The following is a 14,870-nucleotide window of genomic DNA, read 5'->3' on the forward strand; positions in this document are numbered from 1 at the left end:
TGCAAAGAAAAATGGACCTGCCTCCACTATTCAAGCACCATTTCAACTTCAACATCATCAAATCACTTCAATTTAGTCTAATCAACATAACCTAAATATGATGTGGATGTCCATGGTTCTGATTTATGTTTGCTTGCATGTGTGTGCGTAGAAAAACATGTTGACTCACCCTACTTGTAAATAAAAGTCAATGCCATCCTCTTCTCTTTCATGTTGACAAAACGGTCTATCACTGTCATACAGTACACACTTTTATTTTTTGTTGTCCTAGGCTACCTGGCTAAAATGCTTGGTCGCTAGCCTAACTTCCATTCATAAGCAACGTTAGTTAGTTATCATTAGCCTTCTACGGCTAGCTACATATTGAACTAATGGTTGGATCAGAATCGCTGTTATAATAATTGGCCAGTACGGGGAATTAACACACTTGTCAAGTGTTACTGATTTGTGAACCAATCCCAAAGACCACTTTCCATTCCCCCACCAGCATATGCCATTCACGGCAACCTCGATAAGCACATCCTCGATACCAATCCAACCCTGAAAATTCCTCACTCAAGGGAGGGTCATGGAGGATTGCAGGGCAAGTGGAAATGGGCGGGAATTTCGGGTGAAACCCACAAGGTGTCGGAGTGGTTATTGATTGCAGGTGGACTTAACTATTAGCAGCAGGAGCCTGGGGGTGAAGTGGGGGCCATGTGATGAGATGGGCCAGGCCCAGGGAGGAGGCACCTCAGCGGGGCTCAGACATTCCCCAGGCCCCTTGGAGTCCTTGGATGAGCTGAGAGGCATGGAGGGGGCAGCTGTCAGTGTGTGGAGTGAACGGGAGGGTTGGGGGGTGAGGTGCAGACATGGGCAGGCATGGTTGAGGTGATTTGAGGAGGGTAACAGTGCGGAGACTTGAACCAGGCTGAGATACTGTACTTTGTCAACTCACAGCACCTCTAAATAATAACTGCAGCCTTTCCCAAGAGACAAGTGGCATTCCATGGAGCTGTCCTCATGCTACTTGATTTATCTGGTTACAGTCAGTCATTAGTCAGAGATACAGCATTTATTTTGGTTTACACTGTATTTAAATAGTTCCCGACAAATGCTACATTCTATACATACTCAACTAACTACTATGCACTTCTTTTTGCTGGTATCAGATAGCAATGCTTTCCTGTTTACAGTCCGCATTCCTCTATTCCATCAGGGTTTTGAGTAACGGCCTCCAAAACGACAAGGACTTTGATGACCCAACGTGACCCACGCATCCGATACAACCTTGTGAAACCAATAAGCCGACTCACACCCCAATGGCTACCGTCCATTGATGCTTTTAGCTTGATCCAATCAACGTGTGTATTGGCTGTATAGTCACACTAGCAATGTCCAGTGTGAATTTCTAGCTTGAAAACATCCAGTTGACTTTGAGCTCCCTGAAGATCTTGAGATTGCTTTGTTGTAAGGACCAATGGGCATTCAGGTGAATTTGTGTAGACCTCTTGTGTGTTTGTGAAACTTCACTGCAAATTAGTGACCACTGTCGCAGTTATACCTTCACTGTCCCAACGTTTTAAGGTAATGCCTTAGTCAGCTTAGAAAATCTGCACATTCCATTTATAGCTTCACGAATAAAACTCCATTGATTTATGAACAAAGAAATCAGAAACAGACACAATAGAGAGAGTTAAGCATTGAGTCGTTGCTGTCATGCATTGTGAAAACAACTGCGCTATGGAATGAGGCTTTTGCTTACAGTACAAAGAAGTAGCACGCTCGGTATTAGAATTGCAGATCAACCACTGTATGGGCTTAGCGATGGATAATCCTTGATTTACTCTCTGCCGTGACAGATTTGTCCCATTGTATTTATTTGCGGTGCTTTACATTGCCTGAAGCAACATTTGGGGAGTTTTGGTGTGGACTGTTAGAGACTGTTCAGGCTTTTTATGTGGACAGAAAGGAATGTGCTAGCTTTAGCGTAAACATAAAGCAGACCCCAAGAACCCATAAGTCTTCTGTTCACACCGCAAGGGACAATTAGTCAAGGATTTGCCTCTGTGTATGACAGGGCTTTTAAAGGCTAACAGCCCGATAGCCTACAGCTGACCTTTTAGCACTAAAACAGAGATAGTGGTCCAGCATTGACGGACGGCCCTGTTACGAGAGCAAGAGAGAGAACGTGGTGTGTGTGTGTGTGTGTGGGGGGGGGTGTAAGGCAAAGAGAGATAGAGAGATGAGCAAGTGAAAAAGGTCAACAGCTGATTGAATCTGAGTTACTGTCTCCTGCTTCTAATTTAGCCTTTCCTAACAATAGTCTTTTGTTTGAAAATGAAGTGAAAGATAGACTTTTATTAGGAAGGGAACATCGCTGACAACTTACTGTTTGGCTGATGGTCCTCATGTGGAAACGGTTCACCTCAGTGTTCTATTTGAGTCCCTCGTTATTATCCTCTTCCTGTTTACCCCCTCGCAGTCCTCGTGCTTCTGCTCGGGAACTCTGGGATTGATTGTCGCAGCCATTAGAGCGCTAATCGGATTAGAGGTTAGCGCCAACCTTGTCAGATCATGGGTTCCAGTAGGCTTCACAATCGCCTTTAAACATCATTGACTTTCTGGTGCTAAGATAAGCTAGTTAACTGCTGCTAGGAGTTAGCAGTTAGGCTACCTTTCACTTGTTGCACTGTTACACAGTTGGAAATTGTTATTATATTGTCCATTGAGGTTGGCTCAGAGCTCAATGCTAACGTATTGTTCTCTTTTCCCAGCCTCTCAGCCTGGGCCAATCATTCTATTCTAAAATGAACAGTACAGCATCTCTTAGGTCTGTTGTCTGTATCTCTGTTAAGACATTTTGATCACTAGGGTATTGTCATATTCTTCCTGTGATATACCTATAGACACATACACATTGATACACATTCATAAGATGTACTAGTTTTGGGAAATGTACTATATACTATGTTGAAGAATACAGTAAAAACAAACAGACAAATGTTCAGGATCACACAGGTCAAATGTTGAGAGTTTAAATCAGGTATCAACTGTCTGTATACTGTATGCGCTTATGCATAATCTGCAACATACAACATTTTCTTCATTTTCTTTTCCAGGTGTCTTCGTCCTGTGTTCCTGCCACTAACTATGAGCTGGTAAGATTTAAAAAAAAAAATATATATATATATATATATAAATATACATATATTGCTCAATGTAAATCTGTCAGTAATAGTGTGTCCATGTATGTATTGTGGAGTAATCTCTTCTTCAGAATGCCATCCAAACATCCAGGGAATGGGTTCTGGGAATCCAGCGAATGAGCAAGGGCAATAAAAACAACATCATGTTGCTGCATTACCTTTTTTGGTCTGGGTTTGAGATTCTCTGTTGGATGTGGAATTATCTGCCCTCTCTGCACGTTCCGTGTATACATTTACTCTAATCCTTGGAAAGACAGAGTGGCCTGCAATGTACACTGAGTATACAAAACATTAAGGACACCTGCTCTTTCCATGCCAAAGACTGACCAAGTGAATCCAGGTGAAAGCAATGATCCCTTATTGATGTCACTTGTTAAATCCGCTTCAATCAGTGTAGATGAAGGAGAGACAGGTCAAAGAAGGATGTTTAAGCCTTGAGACAATTGAGACATGGATTGTGTACGTGTGCCTTTCAGAGGGTGAAGGGGCAAGAGCGGGGTATGGTAGTAGGTGCCAGACGCACCGGTTTGTGTCGAGAACTGCACCGCTGCTGGGTTGTTCACGCTCAACAGTTTCCCGTGTGTATCAATAATGGTCCACCACCCATGGGGCATCCAGCCAACTTGACACAACTGTGGGAAGCATTGGAGTCAACATGGGCCAGCATCCCTGTGGAACGCTTTCGACTTCTTGTAGACTCCATGCCCCAACGAATTGAGGCTGTTCTGAGGGCAAAAGTAGGGGGTTCATCTATTTTCCTTCCCCAGTATGTCATCTACAGGGGAGTTTCACTTTGTGAAATGGCCCTCCATGTCATTTTCTCTTTCTCCCTATGCCAAGACAACTCACCCCAGAGGTAGACATCACACCCAACATCTTGCTGATTGCCCACTTAAACGTTAATTAGCTAAGATGTAAAACATTCACTGACATATGGTCTTTTTACGACCGAGAAGAGAAAAAGTGCACACACACATACATGCATGAAAACACACACACACACACAGAGCGGCAAGCTACTCAGGAGGCCTACAGCAGCTGTGTTGTGAAAACAAAATATGGTTCTCAAGGACAACAGTGGCAGTATTTACCAGAGGAAACTGAGTCCAGCTGGACGAAAGGGCCTTACAGAGAGCAGGAAACAGGAGAAAATACCACAACTTCACACTCGTACCATTTGCTTGTACAGATGTTTGGTTTGCATACATTATTTTCTCCCTCTGAATTTGCTTCATTGCATGAGTAAGTAGGCTATCCAGTCTCTAACTAGGCAGAGTGATGGATTTCAGAGTGATTGCTACATGACTCATGATTGGCTACTTCTTTTACGTTTGATGTGTGTGTGTGTGCGTCTGTGTGTGTGGAGGAAGTGGACCTCTGCAGTATTTTGGATAGCTGCTGAGGGATTACCCTCTTAGGGCTGTACTTCCCACCCCCACACCACTTTTCTTGATAAAACACCGCTCCTGTACCTCTTATACTCACCCCTCTTTTCCATTCTGGATCATACATTTAACAGAACCCTGCAGAAACAACACTGCATTCCACTCCATGTCATGGCAGTTTATTAGCGTTCTCAAAACGTAATTATTTGTTATTAGGTTGGGAAGAACTAAAATGTGCTGTTTGATTGTTATACACAGTGGTACTGTATGAGCCATAGGTAAGTAAAATAGTAGCAAAGCTGTTGTGAAGTGCAAAGTGTATTGTATATAGGTTAAATTGTGTGTGTATGTGTGTTCGCTTGTGTGTGTGTGTGTGTGTGTGTGTGTGTGTGTGTGTGTGTGTGTGTGTGTGTGTGTGTGTGTGTGTGTGTGTTTTCAGCCATTGGCTGCTCTCTGGCTGAAGGATGCTTCTCTCCTCCCATCCCAGGCAGCTCCATGTTTGGTGAATTCCTCACCTCTAGAAGAAAGAGAGAGGGCGAGAGAGAGAGAGATCTGATTTCGACAGTTGTGTTGTCTAGGTGCAGAACAGAGGGAAGATCACCATAAATCGCTTCATGTCTAAAATGATGAGGGGTTCAATTAACATAGTATTTTACATATAAAGTCACTTATTGTGATTCTAGTGATTTGGTGTGTTGGGAGACACACACCAGAGAATATGAGTCTTTAACTTGATGTACACGAAGACACTATGCAGATGCTGTGACTGTCATGTTAGGAAGAGTGTGTGAGAGTGAGGTCCATATAGTGAAGTCATGAGTTGAAAGTACAGTACCCTATGTGAGGGAGAAATACATAGTTAGGACGTAACCAGCAAAGGGATGTAGCCTATAGAGCCGACACTACAGCATAGAGATCAATAGCATCAATACATTTCTGTGGACTCCAGTGTGTTGGAGAGTGGGGTGTCCAATGTGAGCTGTCTTGTGGAAGCTCTGGTTTGATCATGGTGCGATAAGGATGTCCTCAGAGTGAGTGATGAGGCGATAGCTCCCCCAGCGGGACTCCCATGCTCCCATGCTTGGAGGTGCGTGGCGTAGAGTGGGGCATGCTGGGTAGTACATTCCTGAGACGTGCCCTCATGTTAACTAACGCTGGGCCTGCGATTTCATTTCCCAGAGAGAGATTGTGGAGAGAGAGAGAGAGTATGGAGAGAGAGACAGAGGGAGAGAGAGCAGAACATAGTAAACTGGTTTTAGGTTTGAAACACGCACAGACATACATACACATGCAGCACTCACACACGTAATGATTCACATACACCTTTATACAATCCCCTCAGGCTTGTGTTTACCTGTATCCACTCAAAGCTGTTTCTCAGTCAATGCCTCCGACACCTACGTCATCCAGACACACACACACACAAAACCAACACAAACCACGGCTGGGGAATTGTGCCAGTGCATTGCTGTGTAATGACTCTAACTGTGGCGCAGAGATGGGCAAGATCTTTTCAATTAGCCCAGTGTTTACAGCTGCACATACTTGGCTGATATGCCATATTACGTTCTGTATACAGGACAGGACCAAGTATCCCATAATATTATGTGATTCCTATCTCGTAGGCATGTGCATATACATGGGAACCACGTAAGGTTGGCCATCCATGTTGTATATGCCAAGTGAAAGATGGATGTTTCTTTTTACCAGCTGTACATACACATTATATAATGAACTGAAAGGTGTCGACCAGTATTGATGACAAGTATTGATTGTGTGTTAATGTGCATGTGTCAGCTGAAGCTAGGCCACATGAAAGATTTTTCTGGTTAGCATTCTTTTTTTTTTCTTCACAATAAGTGCCTTGACTTCAAAAATGAAAGTCCCCGGAGGACAAGAGTTTAGGTAAAACAGCCAATGGTGTGCTTTGTGTAGTATATGGATACAGCTGGACTCCACTGAGTTGCGTGTAGAACTGTTCTCTTCAGGAAAGTTTTGATTCACTCTCTCTTTGACCCGTCCAAATATACAAGGCGAGAGACAGCTAGGCATATTTGTACACAGGAAAACAAACAATGGGGGAAATCACAGAACCCTCATAGTTTTGGCTCAGATTGGAAGTCATGGAAGTCCTCGTCGGCCATTGGGTTACGTCATCATCTGTGTATGCTGTGGTTGTATCAGTGACCGAACCCTGTTAGCCATAATAGGACATGAGACAGGAGAGAGAAGGGAAAGAAAGGGTGAGAGAGAGAGAGAGGAAAGAGAGAACACATTCCAAACTGAGTGAGAATGAGCAGACTAGCATCACTCCGTCCCCACTGGTGTGTCCTCGTCGTCCCCCACAGTTGTTTATAATCACAGAACCCTAGTCTCTCGTGCATACCAGAATGTCATGTGTTATGTAACAGAGAGAGCTGAAGAGTCCATTTGGGATGGGTCGATCTGGCTGGCCTGCGTGTGACCTCCGTCCTTCCGGGTCCTAGTGCAAACTTTGAGAGAGGTCAGAGGTCGTTTATGGACACTGCTGGCTCAGGAGGTTCCCACAGCTCTGCGTGGCTCAGTTTTGAATTCCAGCATTGGATTGTTTCCATAGAAACCCACCATGAGATCGTAGGCCCTGAATTGTGTATGAGTGGGAGCTAAAGACCAGGGAGCCCACCTCCCCCTCCTCTCTCCATCATCGTTTATGTTTACATTTCTAAACCATGTTCTGTGAAATGCTGCAGATGGGGCTGCTAAGCATGGGAGACTAGCAGATGTTTGCGTGTGTGGGTAAATTGTGCCTGTGTGTGTTGGGGTTGATACAGTTTGTGTGTTAGGGGGGAATGTGTGTATTTAAAATGTATGTTTGCATGTTTAAATTTGTGTCTGTCAGAGCGACTGTACCTATAGGTCTGTGCTTGTGCCTGTGTGTTACTTTTTATAAGTGTGCGTGTTTGTCTCTGTCTCCATTCACTTGCTTGAAATAAACGTTTTCTTTAATTTTCTGTTTGTGGTTGTTTGTGGAAATGGAATTGAGCATGTGTACGTGTGTGCAGTATGTTTGTGATATTCGCCCACCAACTATTATATTATTAATACCGGGGACAGTGCCAGGTAGCTCCCTTAACAGTCCATGAGGAATTTGAAGGGCTGTTTATTTATTAATCATCACATATTCCGCATTGTCTGGACGTCAACCTAGGGTTTTAAATCAACCTGTAATTGGCTTGGATGCAGCTTTGAGACAGGCGAAACAGCATTGCCTTTTTAGGTGTCAGACATAAGAGGGCTTTGACAGGAAACTCACATCTACTTTGTCTCCTGCCAAACAGCCATCCTGTCCTTATTTTAGTAAACAAACAGTTTCTTTCTGTTGCCTCCCTCATGATTGTGCCAAAACTAAGGTAAATGTTCAATGTTGTTGACAGAAGCATAAATAAAAGTGTATTCATGTGTGAGAAGTTGAAAGATGTCTTGAGCTCCGTGGTTTGAGAAAGCATGCTTGGCAGGGGGGTTAAAGTTCCATTTTTAAAACATTGAAGGCTGTCCAGACAGCCCCTAGACAGTAAACCCACTTCATGTAGTTCTGAAAGGTGACATTTCTGCCATAAAATACACCCATCCAATCCTTTCAGATCTACGCAACTGTCAAGAGGGTAGGGTCTAGAGCACGTGTCAAAATCATTCTATAGAGGGCCGATTGTCTGCAGATTTTCACTCCTCTCTTGCACTTGATTGGTCAATTAAGGTCATGATTAGTTAGGAACTCCCCTCACCTGGTTGTCTGAGTCTTCTTTGAACACAAATTAAAAGGAAATAACCAAAACCAGCAGACTTTCGGCCCTCCATGGAATGAGTTTGACACTAGAGATTGGTTAGGCCTGAATTCCAGTAGCCTTGCTTTGTATTTAGGCTGCAGTTCCTATCCTCACCAGCATGAGGCAGTGTAGCGTTAGATCATTTTACTCAACTCGTCGATTGTGCATTTTCCCTCTCTACCATAACTATACTGCTTTCTGTCTAGAAACAAATGATTATGGGAGAACAGGTGAGAATGAAACATGCCATTTTTTCCAATCCCAAGTAATAAATGTAAAGGAAAGCACATGCTCCCTTGATGGGATACATTTTTGAACCTGCATGGATTGAGGAATTTTCATTGGGGCATAAATCTGTAGAATGTCATGCAAAGAATGTGAAAACCCTTAAAAAACATATACGTTTTGACGTGTTTCATAACTTCGCAAATTAGGCTTTCCAAAATGATTTAGGGGTAAATAGCCTGTGATTCTGCATTCACCCATGCTTTTCATCTCTCCTTTTCATTAAAGAAAACTGGGAACGACATTGCTCAGACCAAAAACAAAATGAATTGGCAATCAAGGTTTTAGTATCAACAGTTCAATTGACACATATACACACAGCATCATGAGGAGTTTTTATATATTGTGACTGTACAGGATGTATTCATAAAACGTAGACCAACGCAGATGGTACAGTATGTATTTTGAAATCTCAAAAGAGCACCATGGTCTAGAAAAAACATTGAGGTGACCATATAGGGATATAATAAAGATAGAAGGAGAGTAGGAAGGAAGGAGAGAGGAAGGAGGAGAGGAAGGAGAGTAGGAAGGAGGGAGGGAGGGAGGGAGGGAGGGAGGGAGGGAGGGAGGGAGGGAGGGAGGGAGGGAGGGAGGGAGGGAGGGAGGGAGGGAGGGAGGGAAGGAGGAGGGAGGGGGATGTAGGAAGGAGGAAGGAAGGAGGGAGGAAGGAGAGTAGGAAGGAGGAAGAAATGAGAGTAGGAAGGAAGGAGGGAGGAGAGTAGGAAGGAGAGTAGGAAGGAGGGAGGAAGGAGAGTAGGAAGGAGGGAGGAAGGAAGGAGAGTAGGAAGGAAGGAGGGAGGGAGGGAGGGAGGGAGGGAGGGAGGGAGGGAGGGAGTAGGAAGGAGGAAGAAATGAGAGTAAGAAGGAAGGAGGGAGGAAGGAGAGTAGGAAGGAGGAAGAAATGAGAGTAGGAAGGAAGGAGGGAGGGAGGAGAGTAGGAAGGAGGAAGGAGAGTAGGAAGGAGGGAGGGAGGAGAGTAGGAAGGAGGGAGGGAGGAAGGAGGAAGGAGGGAGGAAGGAGAGTAGGAAGGAGGGAGGAAGGAGAGTAGGAAGGAGAGTAGGAAGGAGGGAGGAAGGAGGAGTAGGAAGGAGAGTAGGAAGGAGGGAGGAAGGGAGAGGAAGGAGGGAGGGAGGAGGAGGAGAGGGAGGGAAGGGAAGGGAGGGAGGGAGGGAGGGAGGGAGGGAGGGAGGGAGGGAGGGAGGGAGGGGGAGGGAGGGAGGGAGGGAGGGAGGGAGGGAGGGAGGGAGGGAGGGAGGGAGGGAGGGAGGGAGGGAGAGTAGGAAGGAGGAAGAAATGAGAGTAGGAAGGAGGGAGGGAGGAGAGTAGGAAGGAGAGTAGGAAGGAGAGTAGGAAGGAGGGAGGGAGGAGGGAGGAAGGAGAGTAGGAAGGAGGAAGAAAGGAGAGTAGGAAGGAAGGAGGAAGGAGAGTAGGAAGGAGGGAGGAAGGAGGGAGAAAGAGATGAGAGAATCTCTAGCTGAATTCGCTAGAGATGTGGCATCTAAATGAGCTGGCCTGGTGATTATATTTAGCTGTGTGTCATTTCCAAGGAGACTCTGTTTAGGTATATTTGTGTCCTCACACTGGGAAACTCCCTACACTGTACCTTTCTTCTTGAGCGCTTCCAAGGGTGACTTATAATTATTTGAGTTATGTGAATCTATCAAAGGAGGCTCTATGTACAGTCCATGTGAGTTGCACATGGACTGAATACTGGCCTTACATGTTTATGTCACACTTATCACAGACACACTGCAATTGCATGTGATTAAGTCAGGTGTCCAGGCCTTTCTCTGACCTCATACCTGCTCAGTCTTTATGACATCAAATCCCATCAGTCTCTGACCTCATATCCACTCTGTCTTTATGACCTTCCACTCAGTCTCTATGACACCCTATTACCCACTCAGTCTCTAGACTCTCTAACATCATAACCACCCAGTCTCTCTGACCTCATACCCTCTCAGTCTATGATGTCATACCCACAGTCTCTCTGGCCTAATACCCACTCAGTCTATATGACCTCATACACACGCAGTCCCTTTGACCTCATACATACTCAGTCTTTCTGACCTCATAGTCCCAGTCGGTATTAGACAGAACGTCGCGGCCATGCCCGCCTGTGGAGAAAACAATATGTGGTTACCTAGGTCGCCCCATTGGCTCACAGCAAAAACTTGACCTTTTCCAAACGCACTTTTCTTGTCTGCTTGTTTTAGTAAATTACAAAACTACATTTATGAAAAGTACAACATGTCTAAAGATTACTTATTAACACTGCCTGCTCCCGACTTTTCTCACTATTTTGAAAAACGTAATGTTGTACCGGTATCCCTCATTCCCCTTTTCATGATGGTGCTGGCAGCCACATGAGTGAGTGCTAGCTAGCTACCTACCAGAACATTAAGCTAGCCAAGACCAATAGCACAAACAAATGGACGATACAGCTAAAAATAGTTAACTGTCTTACCTGTGATGAAATGTTTTCACACATAGCTGGTTACGTACATATTGAACAACACAGCAGCTTTTTTTGTCGTGTTTTGTTACTTCTGCAGAACAAAATAAATTGACGACGAAGTTGGCTCTTTTACAGTGGGGATGAATGGGGAAAAATATTTGTTTTCCTCAATTTGTGGGCATGGTTGAGGGGAATTTCTTATTAGTACATTAAAATCGACTTGGAGTATACCCACTCAGTCTCTATGACCTCATACCCCCTCAGTCTCTATGACAGGGTTCCTCAACTGGTGGCCAGAGGGCTGAATTTGGCCCACGTGTGATTTTATTTGGCCCCCAATATTTTCTGTGCAAAAAAATGTATGTATACTGTATATTTTAGTTATTTATTGTTGGACATAAAAAACTGTAAGAACACCAGCAAATCAGCTCTAAATTATTTTAATTTAGGAAATCTGTTCCAAAGTATTCCCACACATAATCTATGTGATCGTTTACAAATGTAAGCAAGGTTTGAAATTATTATGTTTTACTCAAATATTATATCTGTTTGGACTTCTGCAGTCAATTTGCTGTCTACAAATTATTTGTCATTATGACCATCCGCGAAATAACAAATCGGCCCACGGCTGAATCTAGTTTATGATGACCTTATACCCACTCAGTCTCTATGACCTCATATCCACTCAGTCGCTATGACCTCATACCCTCTCAGTCTCTATGATCTCATACCCACATGTCTCTATGACCTTTTGCACTCTCAGTTTATGAGACCACACACACAGTCAGTCTCATATGCACACAGTCTCTATGATATCATACCAACAGTCTCTCTGACATCACATATTCTGCCTCTAACCTTCCAGCTCAGTGTCTATGACCTCATACCCCCAGTCTATGTTGTCCCAACTCCTCTGTAAGACACAATAAACCCAGTCTATGACATCACACCTTTCGATCTAACTTTCGACTTCATACCGAGCCTCTGTCTGTTTTGTCATACTTTTCACGGTGTAACATTATGGCTAGAATACCATTTCACTGCCATTCCACATCTGTCTTTCTACTAACCAGCTGTGTTTTGTGAGTTGGACCTCTACATACTGTGACACTACACAATAAAAACCATGTAAAAGCATGTGTACTGTACACACACAGATGTTTACAGTATGTGTGTGTACAGTATGATCTCACACAGGCCTTTGTTCAGTAACTAGACTCCAGGCTCTCTATTACAATAGGACGGTGTGGCCAAACGTTGTTTTGGGAAGAAAATGTCTGGCCATGGAATTTGGCCTGGATACAAATTCACAGACCAGTTGTACTGTTGCGAGGATCACTACGTGTTTTCTTGTCCATTACCAAGACATTTCCCCTAGCTGACACGCCTTCTCACTAGAGGAGACAACTTGGCCAACCAGAGATTGCGTGACACTCCTACATTTGGATCAGTAGTGTATTTTATTATTTGTAGTTTGTTGTTTTGATCTTTTGGCTTTTTCCTCATATTTGGGTTATGGTGTTATATTCTGTATCGTTAGATTTCAGTGCAGCCTTTGATGTTATTGATCATAATTTCTTATTGAAGAAAATCTCACTTATTTATGGCTTTACATCACCTGCCATCACATGGTTGGAGAGTTATTTATCCAAAAGAACTAGAGAGTATTCTTCAATGGACGCTTTACAGTGTGGTATCCCTCATGGCACTTGCCTTGGGCTGTTACTCTTCTCTATTTTTACAAATGATTTGCCACTTGTCTTACACGTTTGCACACTCTACACATCAGCACCTTCAGCCAATGATCTCACTGAGAATCTTAGCAAGGAGTTACAGTCAGTGTTAGAATGTGTAATTAACAATAAACTGGTCTTAAATACATCTAAAACCAAAAGCATTGTTTTGATTCAAAGCATTCTCTTGGACCTAAACCTCAACTGGAGAAAGAGTGTAACCATTGAAAAAAATGATCAGTTATCATGGCCAAGTCATATTGACAAAGTTGTTGTGAAGATGGGGAGAGATTTGTCTGTTATAAAAAAATATTCTTCTGCATTTTTGACACAAAGATCAACTGTACTAATTGTTCAGGCTTTGATCTTGTCCCATCTTGATTACTGTCTGGTAATATTGTCGGGTGCAGAATAGGAAGACCTAGCAAAGCTGCAGCTGGCTTAAAACAAAGCAGCACGCCTTCCCCTTATCTCCACACACAGAACTAACATCTACAACATGCATGATAGTCTTGAATGGTTGAGGGTTGTGGAGAAATTGACTACTTCTCTTCTGGTCTTTTTAATAAATATTTGTGAGTTGAAAATGTCTAACCACTTGTATCACATGGTTGGAGAGTTACTTATCCAATAGAACTACAGAGTATTATGCAATGGAAGCTTGTACAGTGTGGTATCCCTCATGGCATTGCATGCACTTTAAACAGACATACATAGCCCACCAGACATACCAGTTTCTTCACGGTACCCAAACCAAAAACAGATTTAATGCGTTGCCCAGTTATGTATAGAGGCGTGTCATCCTGGAACCCTCTACCACCAGAGGTTACTCAGGCAGAAGCAAGTTTAACATACACTATATATACACAAGTATGTGGACACCCCTTCAAATTATTGGATTCAGCTATTTCAGCCACACCCGTTGCTGACAGGTGTATAAAATTGAGCACACAGCCATTCAATCTCCATAGACAAACATTGACAGTACAATGTCTTTACTGAAGAGCTCAGTGACATTCAAATGGCAACGTCATAGGATGCCACCTTTCCAACAAGTCAGTTCGTCAAATTGTTCCATATTAATGCCCATGATTTTGGAATGAGATGTTCGACCGACCAGGTGTCCACATACTTTTGGTCATGTAGTGTATTGTATCCCCAGTGCCTCTCCTCTTTCTAAATATCTAATTCAACTGTACTGTATATAATAATATGAATATGTATATATGAATACTGTGTAAATAGTATTTTTGTTGTCTCTTGTTGTCTCTGTACTTTGTCACGTATTTGTACATTTTATGTGGACCCAAGGAACAGTAGCTGCTGTACGCGCAATAGCTAATGGGGATACTAATAAACTAAACTAAACTTAGCAGATACTTTTCTCCAAAATAACTTACAGTACAGTGCATACATTTTTTGTACGTGTATGTGATCCTTGTGGCAAATGAACCCTCAACCATGGTATTGCTAGCCCTACAGTCTTGCCAAATAATCCACACAGGACCAAGTATTGTCTCTTTCAGGCGCTGTCTGAACTTGGCGGGATTTGTAGGCTATACTCCCCAAATTATGTGTTGGACTGTTCCCTTAGTGTTAGAACTGTTCTGTTCTGTGAACTATGAACCCCTAACTGTAACGCTTTGAGTCAATGAGACGGATAATTTGCACACATGCACACATATCCTTCGTGGTTGTGTCTGTAGCTGTATTATACATTTGAATCATACATCCCATATCGTTCCAAGTCCTAGTTTTTTGAACCCAGCGCAGAAGGCTTTGATACGCACTGCTTTACTATTGAATTCCGGTCTTCTTACTTAGTTTGTGTGTATATAGGCTATCGTCCCTCTCCTTGGCTCCTCATATCACTCTAACAATTTGAAGCTAGCCAGAGCCACCCTGACCAATGACATCATGGATTCCTTGAGGCCTGGGTCATTATAAATAAACAATGTTTTTGGACATATCTCTCTCTCTCGCTCTCTGTCTCTCTCATTCTCTCTCTCTCTCTCTCC

The 14,870-nt window shown here is 43.4% G+C and overlaps 1 protein-coding gene across 13 annotated transcripts in view; it reads left to right on the forward strand.

Annotated features, from left to right (window-relative positions):
* LOC112225299 (tensin-1) overlaps positions 1 to 14,870 on the forward strand; it is a 291,328-nt gene that overhangs the window by 177,355 nt on the left and 99,103 nt on the right. For all 13 annotated transcript variants that reach the window (XM_024389109.2, XM_024389101.2, XM_024389105.2 and 10 more), the window contains one exon: positions 3,102 to 3,140. In XM_024389109.2, coding sequence (XP_024244877.1) covers positions 3,102 to 3,140 — 39 coding nt within the window. The remainder of the gene's footprint in view (positions 1 to 3,101; positions 3,141 to 14,870) is intronic.

The sequence above is a fragment of the Oncorhynchus tshawytscha genome, linkage group LG26 (assembly GCF_018296145.1).
Source record: "Oncorhynchus tshawytscha isolate Ot180627B linkage group LG26, Otsh_v2.0, whole genome shotgun sequence".
Classification (NCBI taxonomy): domain Eukaryota; kingdom Metazoa; phylum Chordata; class Actinopteri; order Salmoniformes; family Salmonidae; genus Oncorhynchus; species Oncorhynchus tshawytscha.